The 23,487-nt window shown below is 39.7% G+C and overlaps 1 protein-coding gene across 1 annotated transcript in view; it reads left to right on the plus strand.

The window, feature by feature from the left end:
* The first annotated feature begins 8,587 nt into the window (after positions 1–8,587).
* Positions 8,588–23,487, plus strand: part of LOC112071415 (neuronal growth regulator 1) — a 119,433-nt gene continuing 104,533 nt past the window's right edge. Inside the window, exons 1-2 of the mRNA XM_024138875.2 lie at positions 8,588–8,702; positions 10,297–10,445. Coding sequence (XP_023994643.2) covers positions 8,602–8,702; positions 10,297–10,445 — 250 coding nt within the window. The 5' untranslated portion in view covers positions 8,588–8,601. The remainder of the gene's footprint in view (positions 8,703–10,296; positions 10,446–23,487) is intronic.

Below are 23,487 nucleotides of genomic sequence, written 5' to 3' on the forward strand. Positions count from 1 at the left end.
TGGTAGAGGCTATAATTGCTTTGTTGCCTTTGTTTATGGTGCGGTTATTGCTAATGTTGTTTGTAATTGAAGAAGTGGGCCTTCCAGAGGTCCAGATCCAGCTGTGAGATAGAGGCAGGGTTTTAGGGCCTTGCAGATCCATCACAGCCCCAGCTCTCTATAACCTTACTCCTCACACACGATGCGCCATCACACACACTGACACCACCGCACACACACACACAATACACATCAACACATCAGTTGTACACACAACCAGGGGTGTTCTTCCACCACATTAACACCACACATCACACTGTACACCACCCTACCCACTAAAACAGCACACGCACGAACACCACCACACATTGGTTGCCAACACACACGACACACAATCGCTATGTCGTGATCGGACTTGTCTTGTAGATTATTAGTTTCCGTTCTGGAGAAAAGTCTAGGACAAATGAGGTAGATTGTTTGACATGGACACAGGCAGCCTGCCAAGCCTCTGCCAATACCCCTCAACACAGCACCAATCCCTGTGATAGATTACCAGGAAAAATCCCTGTCTCACTTGCCCACTCGATTTGCAATCTTAGGTCTCCCTTCTCCAGAGTACAGAGGCGTAGGGATGCAGATGTAATTGGGAGACACGCAAGTACAGGAAATCAACATACACAAACGGAATGATCAGTATTATGTTTATAAGGACTCCATGTGAAAGATGGTAGACTTGTGTCTTTGGTAGCTTGTGCTGTACTGCCACACAAACACATTCGACCTGCACACACTCGCACACAACCTTCAGCGCTGCAATGCATCTTTCTTTTCGCGCCTCATCTGTCTAAGTGGACTGTTGACGTCAGCAATGATACGTAGTGCAAAGAAAGGTAGCATATTCATTATAAGGTATGCACAGCACGAACTTGCTAAAAGAACACCAGCACACACCTGTATATGGAGTGCCCTGCTCTTTCAGAAGAACACGAGTCATTGAATAAGATGTTCTGTACTGGTGATTTGTGTCTCAATAGAGCCCCACAGTGGAGGTGTCATAATACCCATTAAATCTAGCGGTCAAAAACAGGGAAATGGTTCCAATCGTTTTTCCACCATTCATTTTTTCCATAGGGGATTTTAAAAACACTTCAAAATAAAAACTGTGTTTCATGTAGGCTTACCCTGGCGTGAAGTTTTGATAACCATGGAAATCTCTCTTGGACTTTTATCAATATATTCAGCTCTATTTACTCTCAGATTCTAAAATGCTAATTAGCATCAAAGTAGACATCATGCAAGACTACAAATCCCTGCAAGCTCCTGCACTTCATCTCTAGCTGAAACCTTTGCTAACAGGTATTGTGTCAGATTTAAAGCTTGCACAAGACAGTTCACAGAATTGTAATTGTAAAAAAAWYTWGCCAATTTATTCATTACTAAATTGACCTAAAATTAGATAGTTTATCCAAAGATCCAAAAGATTTTTACCCTTGCCTCGATTRGGCAGTCTCGTCCAGATCATCATGGCATTTGCAGTTCTTTATGATTAGCAGTTAAATAGCATTTTATTATTGGGGGATAAACACAGGGGAATATATTGATAACATTCACCTTGTCCTGGAGAGATTTAGACGGTTACCCGTCACGCCAGGTTAAACCTACACGAAACAGTCCTTATTTTAAGTGTTTCTAAAATCCCCCATGGGAAAAATGAATGGTGGGAAAATTATTGGCATCATTTCCATGTTTCACTTCACAAATGCAATTGGAAATAAAAGTTTGAGTGCAATCTGCCAAATTTCCCGCTGAACAGAACACCCGTGACTGACTGGCAGGTGATTCTCAAAGACTTAATAGTGGAGAATATACCATAACTCCGATTCAGACATGACATGTGATTGCATGCTAGCCTGCAAATCCTAAGTGGACAGACTTCCCGGAATAGGCAGTCGTATTTTGGGTTTTTGTTTCAGTCACCCTATGTGCTTCTGTTTACTTTCGGTAATACAGTATGTTCTGACCTCAACCTTGTTTTGCATGTTAACTTTGCATRCTCAATGGCCGCCAGACCAATCTGCCGTAAACAATTGTATAACCTCAAACCAATGCTACTCACTTGGTCATTGTGTAGCTTGAGTGCTACTCTGATTKATATTCACCACTAACATCACAACAGTAGTGTGGCATTGACGTCTGTCCCTTTCACCATGCCTTTTGAATCAGCAGTTAGGTGACACACACTTCTCAAGTGACATATTTGGAATGGTTTGTATGGTGAGAATAGGATATATGTTACCTGTTTTCACTGACCCACAGAAGACACCTGCGAGAAGGAAATATTGTCTGCATTAGGAACATTTCCAGTGTATGTGCACTGCTATTCTTTACATATTGTGCACAATGTGCTTTTACCTCACTAACCTGAAAATAGTGATAAGATTTGAACATTATGTTAATAGTTGGTGATAAATGCACATGCAAAAGTGAAAAGAAAAGACAAACTCGTTGTAGCCTATTTTATGTGTTGATTGTTATTACTTCAGTGGCCAACCACCGTCGTCACATACTAGAGTCAACCAAATGCTTTGTGTGAATTCTATATAATTTCAATCCAGCAATTACATTTTCCTTTCAAGACTGTGTTACTTTAAGCTCTGTAAATATTTAAAATACAGAAAGTCCTGGCTGCTTGAGAAAGCGTCCATAGTTAAAGCTGCCTCCCTGACACTGGCAAAGAGATTTACACCGCGTCTTGGCACATGAAAGGAGACTCATTTTGTATTCACAGAACCTGCCTCTGTCATTCAGTCTTTGAACTTCCATTAAGCAATTTATCACCATGCAATTCATTTCATTTTCCTAACCCTTGGGAATGATGCTTTCTTTCTTCCCACTGCTTCCGTAGCATTTACATTAAATACGTATGCGCACTGACCACAGTGACTGACCACAGCGCACTGACTATGGTTTTGTTGGGTTGCAAAGCCACCGGTAGTTTACTAAAGTTACCTGAATCTGCAGTAATTTTGGTAATTAACAGAACATCTATGGCAATCTATCATAACCTTAGTAATTTATAATTGAATAACWTTAAAAAMATGTATTCATATATATTAATTCTTTATATCTGTGTCCATATTGTCCATGAGAGAAAGTTGCCTAATTAATTAAACAAAGCATCTAATCAACAATGCCATTATTTTCAGTTAACTCTGCAACTATTCACTTTTTTCGCAACAGCCACCAATTTAATGCTGAAACATTGATAACAAATACATACTGACATAGTAAAATAAATGAAAGTGTGTACAAATATATATAAAGGAACCAATATATATAAAGGAACCCTCATATTAAACACCAACGGTAGCCACTCAGTTGATGGTTTATATTCAGGATAATGTTGTATAGCTTTGTCATTCTATTTTTTAGATTGACAACTGCATGCTGTTTTCAAGGGATTGTTAAATAAATGTTAAGTGTTTGGTTGTTTTACCATCACTTCTTGAAAAGCACAGTCAGAACTACTGATTGTTCCATGCAAAACAATTGTGCACCTTTTAGCTCTATCATCAGAGTTATACAGCAAGTTACTGCATGCTTTTCATGATCAGTAAACATGAATTTATCATGTCATTTAAGATARGTGAGGGAAGCCTCATGATATCTCTCAATATTGGCCACCATTAATTGGATATTTGAGTGATATAAAATAAAAGTTAAGTATGAGGGGTTCAGGTTAATTTCCCATCCTTTTTAGGCWCTSCCTGTCAAGCAGCAGAAGGGCGCATTTTGCCAATGTACTGTTAGCTGATAATGTTTACTTTGCAAGCTCCRGAGTGTGCGCAGTGGTCTAAGGCACTGCATCTCAGTGCAAGAGGCGTCACTACAGTCCCTGGTTCGAATCCAGGCTGTATCACATCTGGTTGTGATTGGGAGTCCCATAGGGTGGCGCACAATTGGCCCAGCGTTGGCCAAGGTAGYCTGTCATTGTAATTAATAATGTTCTTAACTGATTTGCCTAGTTAAATAAAGGTTCAATTAAAAAATAWATTTTTAAAAGCTCCCAATAGGAACTTTGTATAGTTGGCTAAACATAGTTGTAAGTAGACCTGGCTTAAGAGACCTGGCTTACACTCCATGTCTAACTCTGTGTTGTTTTATGTGTCGAACTGCTTTGCTTTATCTTGGCCAGGTCGCAATTGTAAATGAGAACTTGTTCTCAACTTGCCTACCTGGTTAAATAAAGGAAAAAAATGAAAAAAAGAAAGAGTATTCATGCTGACAGACATGATAGGCTACATTGATTGATGGACCATGTCAAATTGGCTAGCTAGCTAATAACAGATCATGTCAATATGGCTAGTTTGGTATTTTTGGTATTTTATTAGGATCCCTATTAGCTGTTGCAAAAGCAGCAGCTACTCTTCCTGGGGTCCACATAAAACATGAAACATAAGACAGAGTGGCATAATACAGAACGTTAATAGACAAGAACAGCTCAAGGACAGAACTACATTTTTTTTTTTAAAGGCACACATAAATCAAATCAAATCAAATTTTATTTGTCACATACACATGGTTAGCAGATGTTAATGTGAGTGTAGCGAAATGCTTGTGCTTCTAGTTCCGACAATGCAGTAATAACCAACGAGTAATCTAAACTAACAATTCCACAACTACTACCTTATAGACACAAGTGTAAAGGGATACAGAATACAGAATATGTACATAAAGATATATGAATGAGTGATGGTACAGAACGGCATAGGCAAGATGCAGTAGATGGTATAGAGTACAGTATATACATATGAGATGAGTAATGTAGGGTATATAAACATAAAGTGGCATAGTTCAAAGTGGCTAGTGATACATGTATTACATAAAAATGGCAAGATGCAGTAGATGATATAGAGTACAGTATATACATATACATATGAGATAAGTAATGTAGGGTATGTAAACGTTATATTAAGTGGCATTGTTTAAAGTGGCTAGTGATACATTTTACATACATTTCCATCAATTCCCATTATTAAAGTGGCTGGAGTATGTTGGCAGCGGCCACTAAATGTTAGTGGTGGCTGTTTAACAGTCTGATGGCKTTGAGATAGAAGCTGTTTTTCAGTCTCTCGGTCCCTGCTTTGATGCACCTGTACTGACCTCGCCTTCTGGATGATAGCGGGGTGAACAGGCAGTGGCTATGTATCAACGCATACATACAAACTATCTATGTCAAATAGGGGAGAGGCGTTGTGTCGTAAGGTGTTGCTTTATCTTAAAAAAAAAAAAAAAAGTTTTGCTGTTTATTTGAGCAGTATGAGATGGAAGGAAGATACATGCAATTAGGGCTCTATATACTACTGTACGCTTTCTTGAATTTGTTCTGGATTTGGGGACTGTGAAAAGACCCCTGGTGGCATGTCTGGTGGGATAAGTCTGTGTGTCACAGCTGTGTAAGTTGACTATGCAAACAATTTGGTATTTTCAACACATTAATGTTTATTATAAAATGAAGAAGTGATGCAGTCAGTCTCTCCTCAACTCTTAGCCAAGAGAGACTGGCATGCATAGTATTTATAGTAGCCCTCTGATTACAATTAAGAGCAAAATGTGCCGCTCTGTTCTGGGCCAGCTGCAGCTTAACTAGGTCTTTCCTTGCAGCACTGTACCACACGACTGGACGATAATCAAGACTAGACAAAACTAGAGCCTGCATGTCTTGCTTTTTGGAGTGTGGTGTCAAAAAAGCAGAGCATCTCTTTATTACGGACAGACCTCTCCCCATCTTTACAACCATTGAATCTATATGTTTTGACCATGACAGTTTACAATCTAAGGTAACACCAAGTAATTTAGTCCCCTCAACTTGTTCAACAGCCACACCATTCATTACCATATTCAGCTGAGGTTTAGCACGTAAGGAATGATTTGTACCAAATACAATGCTCTTAGTTTTAGAGATGTTCAGGACCAGTTTATTGCTGGKCACCCATTCCAAAACAGACTGCAACTCTTTGTTAAGGGTTTCAGTGACTTCATTAGCTGTGGTTGCTGATAAGTATATGGTTGAATCATTAGCATACATGGACACACATGCTTTGTTTAATGCCAGTGACAGGTCATTGGTAAAAATAGAAAAGAGTAGTGGGCCTATAGAGCTGCCCTGCAGTACACCACACTTTAGATGTTTCACATTAGAGAAGCTTCCATTAAAGAAAATTTGGGTTATGGTTAACAGGTTATGGTCAATAATATCATAGGCTGCACTGAAATCTAAGAGTACAGCTCCCACAATCTTCTTATTGTCAATCTCTTTGATAATAAGTTAATAAAGTAATTTTCAGGGGATAAACTAGAGGGCTAAATTTGCTTGCCATATATAGTGGTGATGACTGTAATACAGCTGACAACTTTACCAGGACGATAATTTGCAATGTCAAGCTCTTTCCAAAGCCTAATCTCTGATGAAGCAAGCTAAATGGCGCGTTGTTTGGATAGGGTACCCTCACGTATAGGCTACCCTCACTTATCTGAAAATACATGATCAATTGATGTTTACTGATCATGAAAAGGACCATGATGGAGCTAAATGTGGAATAATCGGAAATGGGTAGTTCTGACTATGATCTTCAAAAAGTGATGATTTTAAAACCAAATAGTTATAACATTTATTTAACAATCCCTTTATTGATAATGACCTATTATTTTATATATTTTACATGCGATAAGGCKACACAGAGGGCCAGTGAAGGATATACTGCTTCTCCGAGACCAGGCCCAAATACCTGTCATTCGCGTTAAATAAAGACSGAAATACAGGGGGCGGAGATCGGCTGCTTTGTGAGAATTTGTTGGCGAGTGGGTAACCCGCCTCGACCATCCGTTCTATTGACCAATGTGCAATCACTGGAGAATAAACTGGATGATCTACATTCAAGACTATCCTACCAACGGGACATTAAAAACTGTAATATCTTATGTATCACCGAGTTGTGGCTGAACGACGACATGGACAATATACAGTTGGCTGGGTTTTACGTGCATCGGCAGGACAGAACAGCTACGTCTGGTAAGACGAGGGGTGMGGGTGTGTGTCTAATTGGCAATAACAGCTGGTGCACGATGTCAAATATTAAGGAAGTCTTGCTCGCCTGAGGTAGAGTGGTAAGATGTAGACCACACTGTCTACCAAGAGAGTTTTAATCTATAGTTTTCGTAGCCTTCTATTTACCACCACAAACCGATGTTGGCACTAAGACCGCACTCAATGAGCTGTATAAGGCCATAAGCAAACAAGGAAATGCTCATCCAGAAGCGGCGCGCCTAGTGGCTAGGGACTTTAATTTAGGCAAACTTAAATCTGATTTACCTCACTTCTACCAGCATGTCACATGTGCAACCAGAYGGTAAAAAAACTCTAGACCACCTTRATGCCATACACAGAGACGCATGCAAAGCTCTCACTCACCCTCCATTTGGCAAATCTGACCATAATTCTATCCTCCTGATTCCTGCTTACAAGCAAAAACGATGGCATTGAGGAGTATACCACCTCAGTCACCGGGTTCATCAATAAGTGCATCGACGARGTTGTCCCCACAGTGACCGTACATACATATCCCAAACAGAAGCCATGGATTACAGGCAACATCCGCACCGAGCTAAAGGCTAGAGCTGCCACTTTCAAGGAGCGGGACACTAGTCTGGACGCTTAAAAGAAATCCCGCTATGCCCTGAGACGAACCATCAAACAGGCAAAGCATCAATACAGGACTAAGATTGAATCCTGCTACACCGGCTCTGATGCTTGTCCGATGTGGCAGGGCTTGCAAACTATTACGGACTACAAAGGTAAACCCAGCCGTGAGCTGCCCAGTGATGCGAGCCTACCAGACAACCTAAGTGCCTTTTATGCTCGCTTCGAGGCAAGCACCACTGAAGCATACATTAGAGCACCAGCTGTTCCGGACGACTGTGTGATCAAGCTCTCCGTATCCACTATGAGCAAGACCTTTAAACAGGTCAACGTTCACAAGACCAATTACAAGGACGTGATCTCAGATCATGTACTCAACAAATCAAAATATATTCTTCAAAGTAGCTAACTTTTGCCTTGATGACAGCTTTGCACACTCTTGGTATTCTCTCAACCAGCTTCATGAGGTAGTCACCTGGAATGCATTTCAATTAACAGGTGTACCATGTTATGTTAATTTGTTGATTTCTTTCCTTCTTAATGCGTTTGAGCCAATCAGTTGTGTTGTGACAAGTTAGGGGTGGTATACAGAAGATAGCCCTATTTGGTAAGTCCATATTATAGCAAGAACAAAATAAGCAAAGAGAAGCGACAGTACAGCATTACTTTAGGACATGAAGGTCAGTCAATGCGGACATTWTTTWAAGTTTCCAGTAATATACCCTCCCTTTGCAACCCTAGTTTTGTCTTTGAAGTTTCAAGCCTTTCTCACCTCTTACACCTAACTGGACCAAAACCATTTTCCAGTACTACATTCAAGCTGGGGAAAGTGGCTTTTATTTAATGTATTTCAATAGCATAGTGTTTCCTCCTTATAACATTTTMATTTCTTCTTCATTTCAGTTGCCCCAGCCATCCACGAGATGAAAAGCCATGGAGTCGGCCTGGGACGCACAGCTCTGCTGAGGTGTGAGGCTGCAGCTGTACCCACACCATCATTTGAGTGGTACAAGGGAGAGAAAAGGTTAGAGAAACAAATTGCTCTGCATCATTCGCCATGGAAATAAACGTTATTTGGGTTTATAGAGTTGGATGCACACTTGTTGCCAACCATTAGAACTCAAGTAGGTTCATTGGTCCGATCCATTATGCAATGAGGGTATAGCGTGTTCTGAAGCATCTTTGACTTCTTTACACATGACAAACATCACCATATAGTAAATGTGTTAACAATGTTTTAGTCTGGCACTAACTGTCTCTAGTCTGGCCCTGGAAAGTATAAATAATAAATAATCCAATAAGAAAAGTAATGTTGACTATGTCCTCACCTTGCATGCTAATTAAATGTTTGCCTAGCTCATCAATGAGCTAGAAACATTCTCAGCACATACATCAATCAGTGTAGATTCAAGTGGCTGTTCTTGAATTTAGAAACCAAATTATCATCATTTACCCATCATTTACCCACTCCTAGTGAGCACAATTTCAATCATCAGTTCACACTGTGCTAATTGTAATTATAGGGTGGATTCAATTTATTTAAATTGCTAAGGAGGCACATTGCCATGATTCTAGTGTTTACTTAATCCTAAACCTAGCTCTACGTTTGAGCCTTTTAACATGAAAAGTCATTTTTCTCGACACACTGGTAGTTATAAAGAGGTCTTCAAGACATTATGGATGTGTGCGCTACTTTATGGTAGAGCATGGATGTTTCTATATGCTAGGCAGCACTCAGTGTTCCAGATGTCAAGTGCCACCACAGTACATTTAGCTGTGTGTGGATGTCACTATAGTATGAATGCAGTCATGCCGCTGGTTTGTCTGCATCGGAAATAATGAGACAGTTTTGACAGTCAAATCTTCCTTTTGAGGCTTCACTGTTCATGGTGTTGAAAGAGAAACGCGTTTGCTCTGACAGAGACAGCGATGCTTGTTTTGTGACATTCTGGAGGAGAAGCAAGCATGCTCCCAGACTCCCACCGAGATTATCAGTGAATGTTCAACTAACATTTGAGGAAATCGCAGTGGGAGAGAGAACAACAGATGCTCAGAGATTTGCTGGACATAAGGTCACACGTAGCGTTTCAACTCTGAGTGCCACTGTGAGCCAGTCAAAGTACGCAAGTGCACATACAGGAGGCCACTGCGCTTCCAAAATAGGAGTRGTCCCTGTCTTCTCCCTGGACATTTTCAATATTTTAGGTCATTTAATTTAAACAATGGCTAAATTGTAGATCATATTTTAGGTATCTCATCCTACCCCCTCAGATTGTTAATAGTATGCACCAGAAGAAGAAAAAAACGAAAGAAACTGATTAGAAAGGATTAATGGTGAACATGTCATGCAGTTATACATTGAATGCCAATAATAAGTGACATGCTTCTAGTTCACACTTACTCTTAGGTTATATCTCTATCACGCTGTGGCAGTCCTTTAAAACAACACTCAAAGACYTAAGCCCAGCGAAAGGATAAATGGATGTATTGAAGAGGATGATGAACTACTGTAGCATGCTATTTGAGGTTGATAAATATTTTCTCCCTCCTTGACTCACCCCTTCCTACTTGACATTTTCAGAAAAGGAAAGCTTTATTTGTAGTCCGTTCTWTTTCAGGATTAACAAGGGACAGGGGATTGACATCAAGAACCTCAGCTCCAGATCAGTCCTCACAGTGACCAACATGACAGAGGATCGCTATGGTAACTACACGTGTGTCGCTGCCAACATCCTGGGAAGGGCCAACGCCAGTGTGCCTCTCATCCGTAAGTAGCCTGGATATGTATATGTCATTGCTGACATGGGCCTTTTCTGTGGGGGCTCTTGCATTTTGAAACAGTGTGAAACATTGCTTGACCACTTCCTTTCTGCCGGTGCAGATATATTAATTCTGTCATTCATTTTTTGTGTATTTTTATATGTTAAAGGATATACGTGTGTATATGCTTGTGTGTGTGTGTGTCCACACACATCAAGCAAGCAGCAAGGAAGCAACAAGGAAAGAGAATATTTACTGTAAATCCATTTTTGATCAAGTAGATGATGTAGAAAATTCAATTTGATATGTTCAGCAATGAAATATTAGCCGGTATATTTCAATTATTCAATAGTTTGTGCAGCTCCCTCTAATAACAGTGTCCTTAACAGACCAAACCCTGCTCTACAGAAAGATACCCTTATAGGTGGTGAATGCCAAGGGAGTGTTTGAGTCTCCTGTTTGTGCATGCACAAAGAGCCACATCAAAGGCTGTGTGAGATCCTCAAATGGAGGGATCTTAATGTGACGACGCTGCCGAGGCCTCAAAGGCAGACTGAGTGGCAACAGGGCCCCAAAATAGACAGCCAGGCAGCTTCCTGTGTTCCCTCAGACCTGTGCTTCTCTCTCCCTCTCTCTCGCTCGCGCTTTCGCCCTCTCTCTCTGATAAACACTAATGGAAGAGAGGCCAAGCAATCCCTGCAGCACGACTCAAAACCCGCACATAAACACACACAACAAACCAAGGACTGAATTTGCCGTGGGTGARTTTAAATTGCTATCCTAGTAACAGTCGATAGGTATTGATGAGGTGGAGGAGGGGAGAAATTAATATTTAATCAAGAAGTGCCCATTGGGGTAAATTTAATGTGGCAATAATGACAGTAGGGGTTCGTGTGTTTGGGGAAAAACTTGTGAAATTGTGGGCTGTTGCATTGGGCCATCTTTTGCTCGTCCATCGTTCCTGTTTCTTTCTTTGGGTACATTCTCTGTTTTGTTTGGTTCTTTTAGTCACACCCAAGGGTTGAAACTTTACACATCAACTTATAACCCTATCAATTTGAAACTTAAATGATATAATAATGTACATTGCTCAAATACAGACCTTAACCTCAAAAACTGCAGCTATATACACCTTGGTGAATTAAGGCAGGATGCATAGTACTTTTAAGTGCAAAGAGAACATGAAAAAGGTGTTAACCTGCACCAGTCTTCCTCAGTGTATTTTCAATGACAGATGGTTTGGTTGTGTTGGGAAAGAGGGGTGAGTATCAACATCTGAGCTTTGGGCTTGTATGTCGTTTTGTGTCTTGCACACAAATTGTTTCACTGATTTCTATCTAGTCGGTGGGAGTTGTGGGWTTGTTATGTCCCAACTGTGCTGTTAAAGCGGTTGAGTTCGTTTGTCCAAGTCTTTGTCAGAACGTGTGGGTTCTTTGTWTCCCTGGAGTGTTCATTTAGTCAGGGTCTCTGCTGCAAAGAGTTGTGAGCCTCCCTGCCATTTTAGACACTCAAGCTTTCGACAGGGTACTCACCACGCTGATACATCGTATCCAATATCCACTCTATTCAACTTTTTTTTAAACTCAAGACCGTCTTTCAGAATGCRTGTCTTATATTATACACCATGCACTGCTGCATCACGCTCTCGTGTATATAGTCTCCATWAAAAAAAAGAGCTGTGTGTTTCATGTCACAGAAGTGAACTTTTACAAAATCATGCACAGATTTATTCCCCCTTTCCCCCAACAATTCAGAGGACTCCTCTAGCTTAATTGGTCAAGCGATTATCCCCTGCCCACCTCGGCTTAGCTCTGGAGGAGCTTTGCAGTCTACCCCCAACCTTCCTCCTACTGCTATTGGCCAAAAGGAGAAGAAACACACAGTAACGCCTTCTCCAGAGCCATGTTGATCCAGGGTTCCACTAGCTGGTGGGCTAATAACTGCCTAGTTTGTTTTTCATGCTTATCAATCACCGCCCGGGTTTGTGTCGTCTCTCCATGTCTCCTTGTCTGTTATTGTTGTTGTTGTCATTGTTATTAGTGTTGTTGTTCGCAGTCACCGTGACCACACCTCAGTCATTGAGTATAAAGGGCCAAAAACTTGTACCAAATCGTGGTGGATATGATAGGAGTTTATGCCTACAAATAATGTCATATAAAGTGCCTTCAGAAACTACTCATACCCCTTGACTTGTTCCAAATTGTGTTCTGTTACAGCCTGAATTTAAAATTGATTCAATAATTTTCCACACAATGCCTCATAATGACAAAGTGAAAATTTGTTTTTAGACATTTCTGCTTATTTATTGAAAATTAAATGCAGAAATATGTATACTGATTTTACTGAGATACAGTTCATATAAGGAAATCAGTCAATTGAAATTAATTCATTAGGCCCTAATCTATGGATTTCACATGACTGGGCAGGGGCACAGCCATGGGTGGGCCTGGGAGGGCATAGGCCGACCCACTTGGGAGCCAGGCCACCCACTGGGGAGGCAGGCCCAGCCAATCAGAATTTTCCCCACGAAAGGGTTTTATTACAGACATAAAAGCTCCTCAGTTTCATCAGCTGTCCAGGTGGCTGGTCTCAGACGATCCCGCAGGTGAAGAAGCTGGATGTGGAGGTCCTGGGCTGGCGTGGTTACACTCGGTCTGTGGTTGTGAGGCCGGTTGGACGTACTACCAACGACATTGGAGGCGGCTTATGGTAGAGAAATGAACATTACTATTTTTGGAAACAGCTCTGGTGGACATTTCTGCAGTCAGCATGCCAATTCCACACTCCCTAAACATTTGAGACATCTGTGGCATTGTGTTGTGTGATTAAACGGCACATTTTAGAGTGGCCTTTTATTGTCCCCAGCACAAGGTGCATATGTGTAATGATCATGATGTTTAATCAGCTTCTTGATATGCTACACCTGTCAGGTGGATGGATAATCTTGGAAAAGGAGAAATGCTCATTAACAGTGATGTAAACACATTTGTGAACAAAATTTGAGAAACATAAGATTTTTGTGCATATGGAAAATATCTGGGATCTTTTATTTCAGCTCATGAAACATGGGGCCAACAATTTACATGTTGCGTTTATATTATTGTTCTGTTTACATACATCATTTACATACACTACATGGTCAAAAGTATGTGGACACATGCTTGTTGAACATCTCATTCCAAATCATGGGCATTAATATGGAGTTGGTCCCCCTTTGCTGCTATAACAGCCTTCACTCTTCTGGGATGGCTTTCCACTAGATGTTGGAACATTGCTGCTGGGACTTGCTTCCATTCAGCCACAAGAGCATTAGTGAGGTCAGGCACTGATGTTGGGAGATTAGTTCTGGCTCYCAGTCGGCATTCCAATTCATCCCAAAGAGTTGGGGTCAGGGCTCTGTGCAGGCCAGTCAAGTTCTTCCACACAACAAATATTATGGCTGAACTCAAATGTGCTGGWTGATAAAATAGCTGTATTTATGGGGATAGAATGATAGTCAAAGATATACATATATATWTTTTTTAAGTAAAAATTAAACATAATAAAAAGTAAGTTTGAATGACACTGAGGGGCAATGTTTTTACAACTAATGCCGGTTTGCCTGAGGCTGATGCCMTGTAGGTGTTTGTACACATGCATATACACACACTCTCATTCAAATAAACGCATACAAGAACACACACATACATGTAATAGTGCCAGACATGCACACAAACTTATACAGTTGGCATTATGTGGATATATTGAAGCAATATTTCAAGACATCAGTCAGGAAGTTAAAGCTTGGTCGCAAATGGTTCTTCCATATGGACAATGACCCCAAGCATACTTCCAAAGTTGTGGCAAAATGGCTTAAGGACAACAAAGTCAAGGTTTTGGAGTGGCCATCATAAAGCCCTGACCTCAATCCTATAGGAAATTTGTGAGCAGAACTGAAAAAGTGTGTGCGAGCAAGGAGGCCTACAAAAATGACTCAGTTACACCAGCTCTGTCAGGAYGAATGGGCCAAAATTCACCCAACTTATTTTGGGAAGCTTGTGGAAGGCTACCGAAAACATTTGACCCAAGTTAAACAATTTAAAGGCAATGCTACCAAATACTAATTGAGTGTATGTAAACTTCTGACCCACTGGGAATGTGATGAAAGAAATAAAAGCTGAAATAATTCATTCTCTCTACTATTATTCTTACATTTCATGTGCTTAAAATAAAGTGGTGATCCTAACTGACCTAAGACAGGGAATTTTCACTATGATTAAATGTCAGGAATTGTGAAAAACTGAGGTTAAATGTATTTGGCTAAGTGTATGTAAACTTCCGACTTCAACTGTGTGTGTATATATATATATAATTMTTTTGTTTTTGTTTTTGCATTGTTTACTGTTTTCTTCTGTCTTTTTCTRTTTTCTCTTTAGTTCATTCTCTTGGTTGTTGGTGCATTGGGGTGTTCTTTGGGTTGTGGAATGGAATTATTAAAATTTTTCTTCTTGAGGGGGACTGTGGGAGGGGTCTCGAATGGTTGAGGGACAGCTTTTGGGGAACTGTGGGTGGATCTTGGAGGGTTCYSGTTCACGTTTTTTGGCCTGGTGGSAGATCTTACAAGCATGCCCTTGAGCAGGGCATTGGCCCTGGATGRTTCTGTGTGTCGCTCTGATTGGGAGTCTGTTGAATGACTGGTAAGATGTAGTTCTTGAGCGGCTTCACTGCAAGTATATTGTATGTTTCGGATATTCAATAAAAAATACAATACATTTTTTTTTTTATAACAAAATAAAAAAGAATTATACAAAATTCTACCACACAGATCTCAACATTTCTGTATGGACCTCGCTTTGTGCACGGGGGTATTGTCATGTTGAAACAGGAAAGGGCCTTCCCCAAACTGTTACCACAAAGTTGGAATGACAGAATCGTCTAGAATGTCATTGTATGCTGTAGCGTTAAGATTTCCCTTCACTGGAACTAASGGGCCTAGCCCGAACCATGAAAAACAGCCCCAGACCATTATTCCTCCTCCACCAAACTTTACAGTTGGCGCTATGCATTGGGCAGGTAGCGTTCTCCTGGCTTCTGCCAAACCCAGATTTGTCCGTCGGACTGCCAGACTGTGAAGCGTGAGTCATCATTCCAGAGATGGAATGATCCAATGCTAGTGAGCTTTACACAACTCCATCCGACGCTTGGCATTGTGCATGGTGATATTAGGCTTGTGTGCGGCTGCTCGGCAATGGAAACCCATTTCATGAAGCTCCCGACAAACATTTATTGTACTGACGTTGCTTCCAGAGGCAGTTTGGAACTTAGTAGTGAGTGTTGCAACCGAGGACAGACGCACTTCAGCACTCCGCGGACCCATTCTGTGAGCGTGTGTGGCCTACCACTTCGTAGCTGAGCCGTTGTTGCTCCTAGACGTTTTCACTTCACAATAACAGCACTTACAGTTGACCAGGGAAGCTCTAGCAGGGCTAAAATTGGACAAACTGACTTATTGGAAAGCTGGCATCCTATGACGGTGCCACGTTGAAAGTCACTGAGCTCTTCAGTAAGGCCACTCTACTGCCAATGTTTGTCTATGGAGATTGCATTGCTGTGTGCTCGATTTTATAAACCTGTCAGCAACCGGTGTGGCCGAAATAGCCGAATCCACTAATTTGAATGGGTGTCCACATACTTTTTTATATATAGTGTAAGTTTTCACATCCCTGAGTCAATACATGTAAGAATCACCTTTAGCAGTGATTACAACTGTGAGTGTTTTGMGGGTTAAGTCTCTAAGAGCTTTGCTCACCTGGATTTTACAATATTTGCTAATTATTATTAAAAATATTATTCAAGCTCTGTCATGTCTTGCCATAGATTTTCAAGCTGATTTAAGTCAAAACTGTAACTAGGCAACTCCAGTGTATATTTGGCCTTGTGCTTTAGGTTATTGCCCTGCTGAAAGATGAATTTGTCTCCCAGTGTCAGTTGGAAAGCTGACTGAACCAGAGTTTTGCCTGTACTTAGCTTTATTGCGTTTCTTTTTATCCTAACAAACAACCCAGTCCTTGCCGATAACACGCATACCCATAACATGATGCAACCACCACCATGCTTGAAAATATGAAGAGTGGTACTCAGTGAGTTAGGAAGGACGACTAGCTCACTGAGTAGGAAGGACGCCTGTATCTTTGTAGTGACTGTGGATATTTATACACCATCCAAAGTGCAATTAATAACTTCACCAAGCCCTATTCATTGCACTTTGTAGTGACTATGGGTATTTATACACCATTCAAAGATACAGGCGTCCTTCCTAACTCATTTGCCGGAGAGGAAGGAAAACATTCAGAGATTTCACCATGAGGCCAATGGTGATTTTAAAACAGTCGCAGAGTTTAATGGCTTTAAACAATGCCCCCCATTTGGAAGTGGTTTGCTCCACTTCCAAATGTTAAACCATTTCAGTAGAGAGAGGGCATTGCTTTCTTTAATTGGCTAATATCTCACTTCTTTTATAAATGTTTTGGCCATTTTAACCCCCATTTTAACCCTCAACTTTACAACACTCTGGTTGTGTTCATGGTCCAGATTCCCTTTGGAGTAGCACATGGGACTGGAGACTGAGGAAGAGGCTGGAAATGCAGATAGCCGTCTTTGGATGACTGAGCCCCGTTGGAACCCCCACATAAGATGATATGCATGCTAAGCAGCATTAACAAGGAGGCGAATAACAAATGATGTGGTTCATAAATAAATAAAATATTAACACCTGCTGCCATATCATTAAAGAGGAAAAACAGTTAAGATAGCTTCGAGAAATATTCACGCAATGAATGTGGCTGTGCATGAAAGACAGATGATGTAATCGTGGCGTGGCAGCCCATGTTGGGCTCAGTCGGAATTGCAATTTAGTAAATTGGTGATTTTTTTCATCATTATCATGACCTTAGTTTTGATTCGATAATCAACCTTCAGCCAAAGCTGAACAAGTCTATTTAAAGATATTCATTTGTTATTCTAAGAACCACTCTACGAACACAAAGCAAATCGCATACAACTCCCCACTAAATGAATCTGGGCAGCTCTGAATTGTGTGAATGTTACTCATTTTCTGCCGTCATTGTTCTGTGAAGACAAGAGGATGTTTTATTACAGTGTACGATGAAATACCCCGCTGCATAATGTGTTTTGTCTCGCAAGTGAGTACTGTATAGAGGTCACTCAGCATACACAAGAATGCGTTTTGATGGGATATATTGTGTGAATGTGAGAATGTAGCTAACTCCCAACCTCATTGAGGATATAGGAGGGAGATTGCATGTCAAAGGATATCATACTTTGCAGTAATGGAAGAATGTCTGAGAGAGCTGAGAATGGGAGATGATTKACTAGTGGATTCGTGCTCAAGTATTAATCAGATAGTGCTGCTGCTTGAAAAAAGCCTGTCCTCAGATATCCACTACTGCACTAGTTACCCCAAAATAAATTTTAAAAAAATCACTGGTTTCCACCAATATAGTCAGAAAAAGAGTATCATTGTAAATGTAATATATGACTCTTTACACATATTCAAATGTAAAGCATATCGGATTTTTAATTTCTGTTAGAAATCCTAATGGTGTCTTCTTTAGGAGCCCTTCTAGTTCAGATACTTGGAAAACTAGCAAGGAGGCTAAGGCCTGAAAAAGTTGAATGAGCAATTGGTGTCTCTCCATTTGCCCTGAAATCGAAATGTATATATTGAGTGCCCATATAACTGGATTAAAATGGAAAGTGTAAGTAGGGTCAGCACTACTCTTGGATGTCCTAGATATCATTGCCCGATTTGTAAGTAGAAATAAAATAAAGTGGCAGTCTTTTTTTACGTACATTACCAGTCAAACGTTTGGACACACCTACTCATTCAAGGAGTTTTCTTTATTTGGACTATTTTTAACATTGTAGAATAATACTGAAGTCATCAAAACTATGAAACAATACATATGGAATCATGTAGTAACCAAAAAGGTGTTAAACAAATCACAATATAATCTTGAGAGAATGCCAAGAGGGTGCAAATCTGTCATCAAGGCAAAGGGTGGCTACTTTCAAGAATCTCAAATATAAAATATATTTTGATTTGTTTAACACTTTTTTGGTTACTACTTGATTCCATATGTGTTATTTCATAGAATAATAGTGAAGACATCAAAACTATGTTGAAAATAGTAAAAATAAAGAAAAWCCCTTGAATGAGTAGGTGTGTCCAAGCTTTTGACTAGTACTGTATATGAAGGCAGCGTAACCACAATAATGGCTGCCTGAGTTTCCTCTCCCCTGTGGAAGTTTCTGGGGGAGTTCATGTCTGCATTTTGGGATCATGGCGAGGGCTACATTTTACTTTCTTTCAGCACAACATACAGTAATCTTGTTTGTCACCTCCCACCAAATTCTATCTGACGAAGCAACCATCTAACTTAATGATCCATATGTATAAAGGTGTTTTCACATACAGTCCTCTTTAACCCTATCAGTCCTGAGACTCCAGCAAACATCAGCTTTTCATTTATCTGACTTTAATTTATCTGCATGTCCATCCCTTTATATAGCCTCACAATTAAGTATTTTACCCCACAAAAATTCAGCACAACCAGGGATACAAGTAGAATACAAATCTGATATAAACAGTTGCATTCATGAGTTATATTGACAAATCTCAACAACAAACAAAAGGTCAGCCAAAACTTAAACCTGATCAAAAATGATTTTACACTACAGTTKAAAAATCTGGAGCATCAGCATTTGTGGGTTCAATTACAGGCTCAAAATGGCCAGAAACAAAGATCTTTGTTCTGAAACCTGTCAGTTTATTCTTGTTCTGAGAAATGAAGGCTATTCCATGCGAGAAATTGCCAAGAAACTGAAGATCTCATACAACGCTGTGTACTACTTCACAAGTCCTCAACTGGCAGCTTCATTAAATAGTATCCGCAAAACACCAGTCTCAACTTCAACAGTGAAGAGGCGACTCCGGGATGCTGGCCTTTTAGGCAGAGTTGCAAAGAAAAAGCCAGACTGGCCAATAAAAAMAAAAGATTAAGATGGGCAAAAGAACACAGACACTGGACAGAGGAACTCTGCCTAGAAGGCCAGCATCCCGGAGTTCATTTCACTTCACCAATTTGGACTATTTTGTCCATGTTATTACATTAAATCTAAATAAAAATATATTTAAATTACAGGTTGTAATGCAACAAAATAGGAAAAACACCAAGGGGGATGAATACTTTTGCAAGGCACTGTATGTAGATATTCCATAAAAAAAATCTATATGGATAAAATAGTCAGTTACAACACTGTATTTTCTGATGAATTTGATGTTATTTTAATGTAAAAAAAATTAGATTTTCTTTTAAAAACAAGGACATTTCTCAGTGACCACAAACTTTTGAACAAAAGTTTGGTCCCTTTCAGACAATTTTTGTGTACACAGTGAGGTTCACTTATTTTTTGGGGAGCAGTTTGAACTCCAAAGGAACTCAGACTCCTCGAAAGAGCCCCCGAAGCTAACGGAACTGAGGCCATCTCGAGAGGTGGTATGAGTTCGGTTCGCTTCCCTTTTTAAGGGCAAGTTGAACAAAAGAACTCCCCAGGTTCGCTTGTCATTATTTCCACACCACACACTAGACTACTGCAACTCCGTTTCCCATGACCCCTCACATTGGTGCCACAAAAGAGAGAAGATGATGATGTGTGAGATCGTGGAAAAAACGTGTCCTGTTTCTGGATATTGATTAGCAATGCATAGAAATTCCAAAATATGTGTGGAGTTTTGTACTGACACAATGTTTAGATTATTTGTTTGCAATATGTGATCTATAGGCTGAGAGCTTCCTAAGCTGTTTTTTMGGGGGCTTGAATAGTGTGAGAAGACAACATATTTGGTGAGAATCACAACATAGGTTACACATTTAAGGTCTTTGCTATCTGGGATCCTTGGGACGTACCAACTCTGAAGTTACCCCATTGAAGTTGACATTTAAAATGGTAAGGGTTAAGGTTAGTTAAGGGTTGAGGTAAGTGTAGGGGTTAAGGTTAGGGACATCCCAAGAATCCACAATAGCACTAATCAAAACATCTATGTTACGTCTTTTTATTATAGATTTTTTTTAAATGTAACCTTTATTTAACTAGGCAAGTCAGTTAAGAACAAATTCTTATTTACAATGACAGTCTACCCCAGCCAAACCCGGACAACGCTGGGCCAATTATGCGCCGCCCTATGGGGCAGTAGCCTACATTAGGTGTACAATTTTCAATTACAGCATTATTTAATCTGCATTATAAACTGGGTGGTTCAAGCCCTGTATGCTGGTTGATTGAAATCTGTGGGATATCAGACTATATATCATGGATATGACAAAAACATTTATTTTTACTGTTCTAATTATGTTGGTAACCAGTTTATAATAGCACTAAGGCACCTCGGGTGTTTCTGGTATATTGCCAATATACTCCGCGTTGCGTTGTGTCTTAGAARAGCCCTTAGCCGTGGTATACTGGCAATATACCACACCCCCTCGMGTCTTATTGCTTAATTATACCATGGCATTGTTGAATACTCGTTTCTGTTTGGCTTGAAGGGCTTTTTAGTGTGCATTATTTTCCTGTAATGCACGGTATAATTTAATGTCTAATCAAATCAAAGTTTATTTGTCACGTGTGCCGAATACAACAGGTGTAGACCTTACAGTGAAACGCTTACTTACAGGCTCTAACCAATAGTGCAAAAGTGTTAGGTGAACAATAGGTAAGTAAAGAAATAAAACAACAGTAAAAAGACAGGCTATATACAGTAGCGAGGCTATAAATGTAGCGAGGCTACATACAGACACCAGTTAGTCAGGCTGATTGAGGTAGTATGTACATGTAGATATGGTTAAAGTGACTATGCTATAGTTCATTCTTACATGTTCTATGTTTGAGCTGCTTTTGAATGCAAAATTCTAWTTGAAAACATTATTGGCATTGTTGAATTCAATTTTCATAATAGCAAGCTAGGACTGATGGGTTGGTTAACTAAACTAGCAAGTCTGTTTGTTTGGTTATCAACGTAACTGCTTTCACTATCTAGTACACTTGCTAGCTACTTCAGATGAACACATTTCTAGTGGCAAATGAACACATTTCTAGCGGRAAATGTGTTAAATTATAGCCATGGTATAAAAGGGATAATCAACTCTTGGCTCTATGCGTTCTTTGGAAAATAATGCAACTCCGTAGTTAGCGCGTCGTGGAACACACCTTCCCCGGAGTTCATTAATTTCCAGAGAACACATAGCCCTTTGTTGATTATCCCTTACCTATGCTATTTATTATTTTGTCAATAATATTTACATGTTACTATTATCTTCTGGTTATAATTAGTATGTCTAATCTTTTAACTAAATTAAATCTATTAGCTTCCAAAGTAGGTTGGTATATCTGTGAATATACAATTATGTGAATACACAATTATTGTGTGAATACAAAGAATACAAAGTTATTTAGCCTTTTTTTACCCCAGAGTTCACTTTAATGAGGACTGAGATTTGTTATTTTAAAGAGGACTATATGTGAAAACAGCCTTATTGGGTTAAAATAATCGATCTCAGTCCTCTTTAAACTCTGGGGTATAAAAAAGCTCAATAACTCAGTTATCTTTGTATTCACACAATCATTTTGTATTCACATAATAATTGTAATCAGAAGATACTATTAATATATAAATATTATTGGTAACAGAATAAATAGCAGAAGAATAACTGCATATTAAATAATTCTGTAATTGAAAATTGTACACCCAATGTATTCTACTGGCCCTATAATTGATTTTGTACCCTACATTCTTAGAAAAAAAGCTGTATCTAGGACCTAAAAGGTTTATTCGGTTGTCCCCATAGGCTGGGTTGGGGAGTAATGGATTACATGTCATCCGTTACATMTAATGGATTACAAAAACTGTAATCTGTTACGTTACCAGCTAAAATATTGTAATCAGATTACAGATACTTTTGGAAAACTAGATGATTYCTTTTATATTCAAAAAGGATGTTTGCGTCKAAAAAATATTTGACACTTCTCGGTAATCTCAATGACATTCAAATCATTGAAAAAAGGCACAAGGTTAAGTTTGTTCCACCTGAACGAGTCTGACCACAAGTCAGAGACCACTATGTTGACARATCAAATGTGTTTGTTTGATCGCAGGAAATGAGCAGGAATAGGCTTTTGTAGGCTACAGTCCAAGCTATGTCTTCCAATTGTGCGACTGATGTCGGCATCCAAAGATTATCCAACTTGAATAAACGCTAGGAGTTAAGGTTGACAGCAGTGGTTTCATCAACAGCGATACGATATCACTTATTATTAATATCTACAAAGCGCATTGATTTGAATCACCCTGCTGCTCTCTCATTTAGCTATTTGCAACTCACGGATAGTGGTTGTTGTGAATGGCTGTTCACTGTGCCATTGTTGTGAATGGCTGTTCAATGGCTGTTCAAATGTGTATTTGAACCCAATAATGGTGGAGTTCAAGAAGTTTAAGCTACCTAGCAATCATTGTTTTTGAAACCAGTGGACAGCCAGTAAAAAATATGCTCTTGCKACAGCTGCATGGTGCAGATCCCAGCCTATGGAATAAAACTGGGGATTTTATTGTTCAATCTAATTCATGCTAATAAAAAATTAAAAAGTACATAGGCCTAATGGACACATGCTCAAACTTGAAGGGGCAATCMACATCCATTTTTGGATTTATAAATTATATAATTACAGACAGATTATTTCACTTATAATTCACTGTATCACAATTCCAGTGGGTCAGATGTTTACATACACTAAGTTGACTGTGCCTTTAAACAGCTTGGAAAATTCCAGAAAATGATGTCATGGCTTCATAAGCTTCTGATAGGCTAATTGACATCATTTGAGTCAATTGGAGGTGTACCTGTGGATGTATTTCAAGGCCTACCTTCAAACTCAGTGCCTCTTTGCTTGACATCATGAGAAAATCAAAAGAAATCAGCCAAGACCTCAGAAAACAA

This window comes from Salvelinus sp. IW2-2015, unplaced genomic scaffold (genome assembly GCF_002910315.2).
Source record: "Salvelinus sp. IW2-2015 unplaced genomic scaffold, ASM291031v2 Un_scaffold1610, whole genome shotgun sequence".
Lineage (NCBI taxonomy): Eukaryota > Metazoa > Chordata > Actinopteri > Salmoniformes > Salmonidae > Salvelinus > Salvelinus sp. IW2-2015.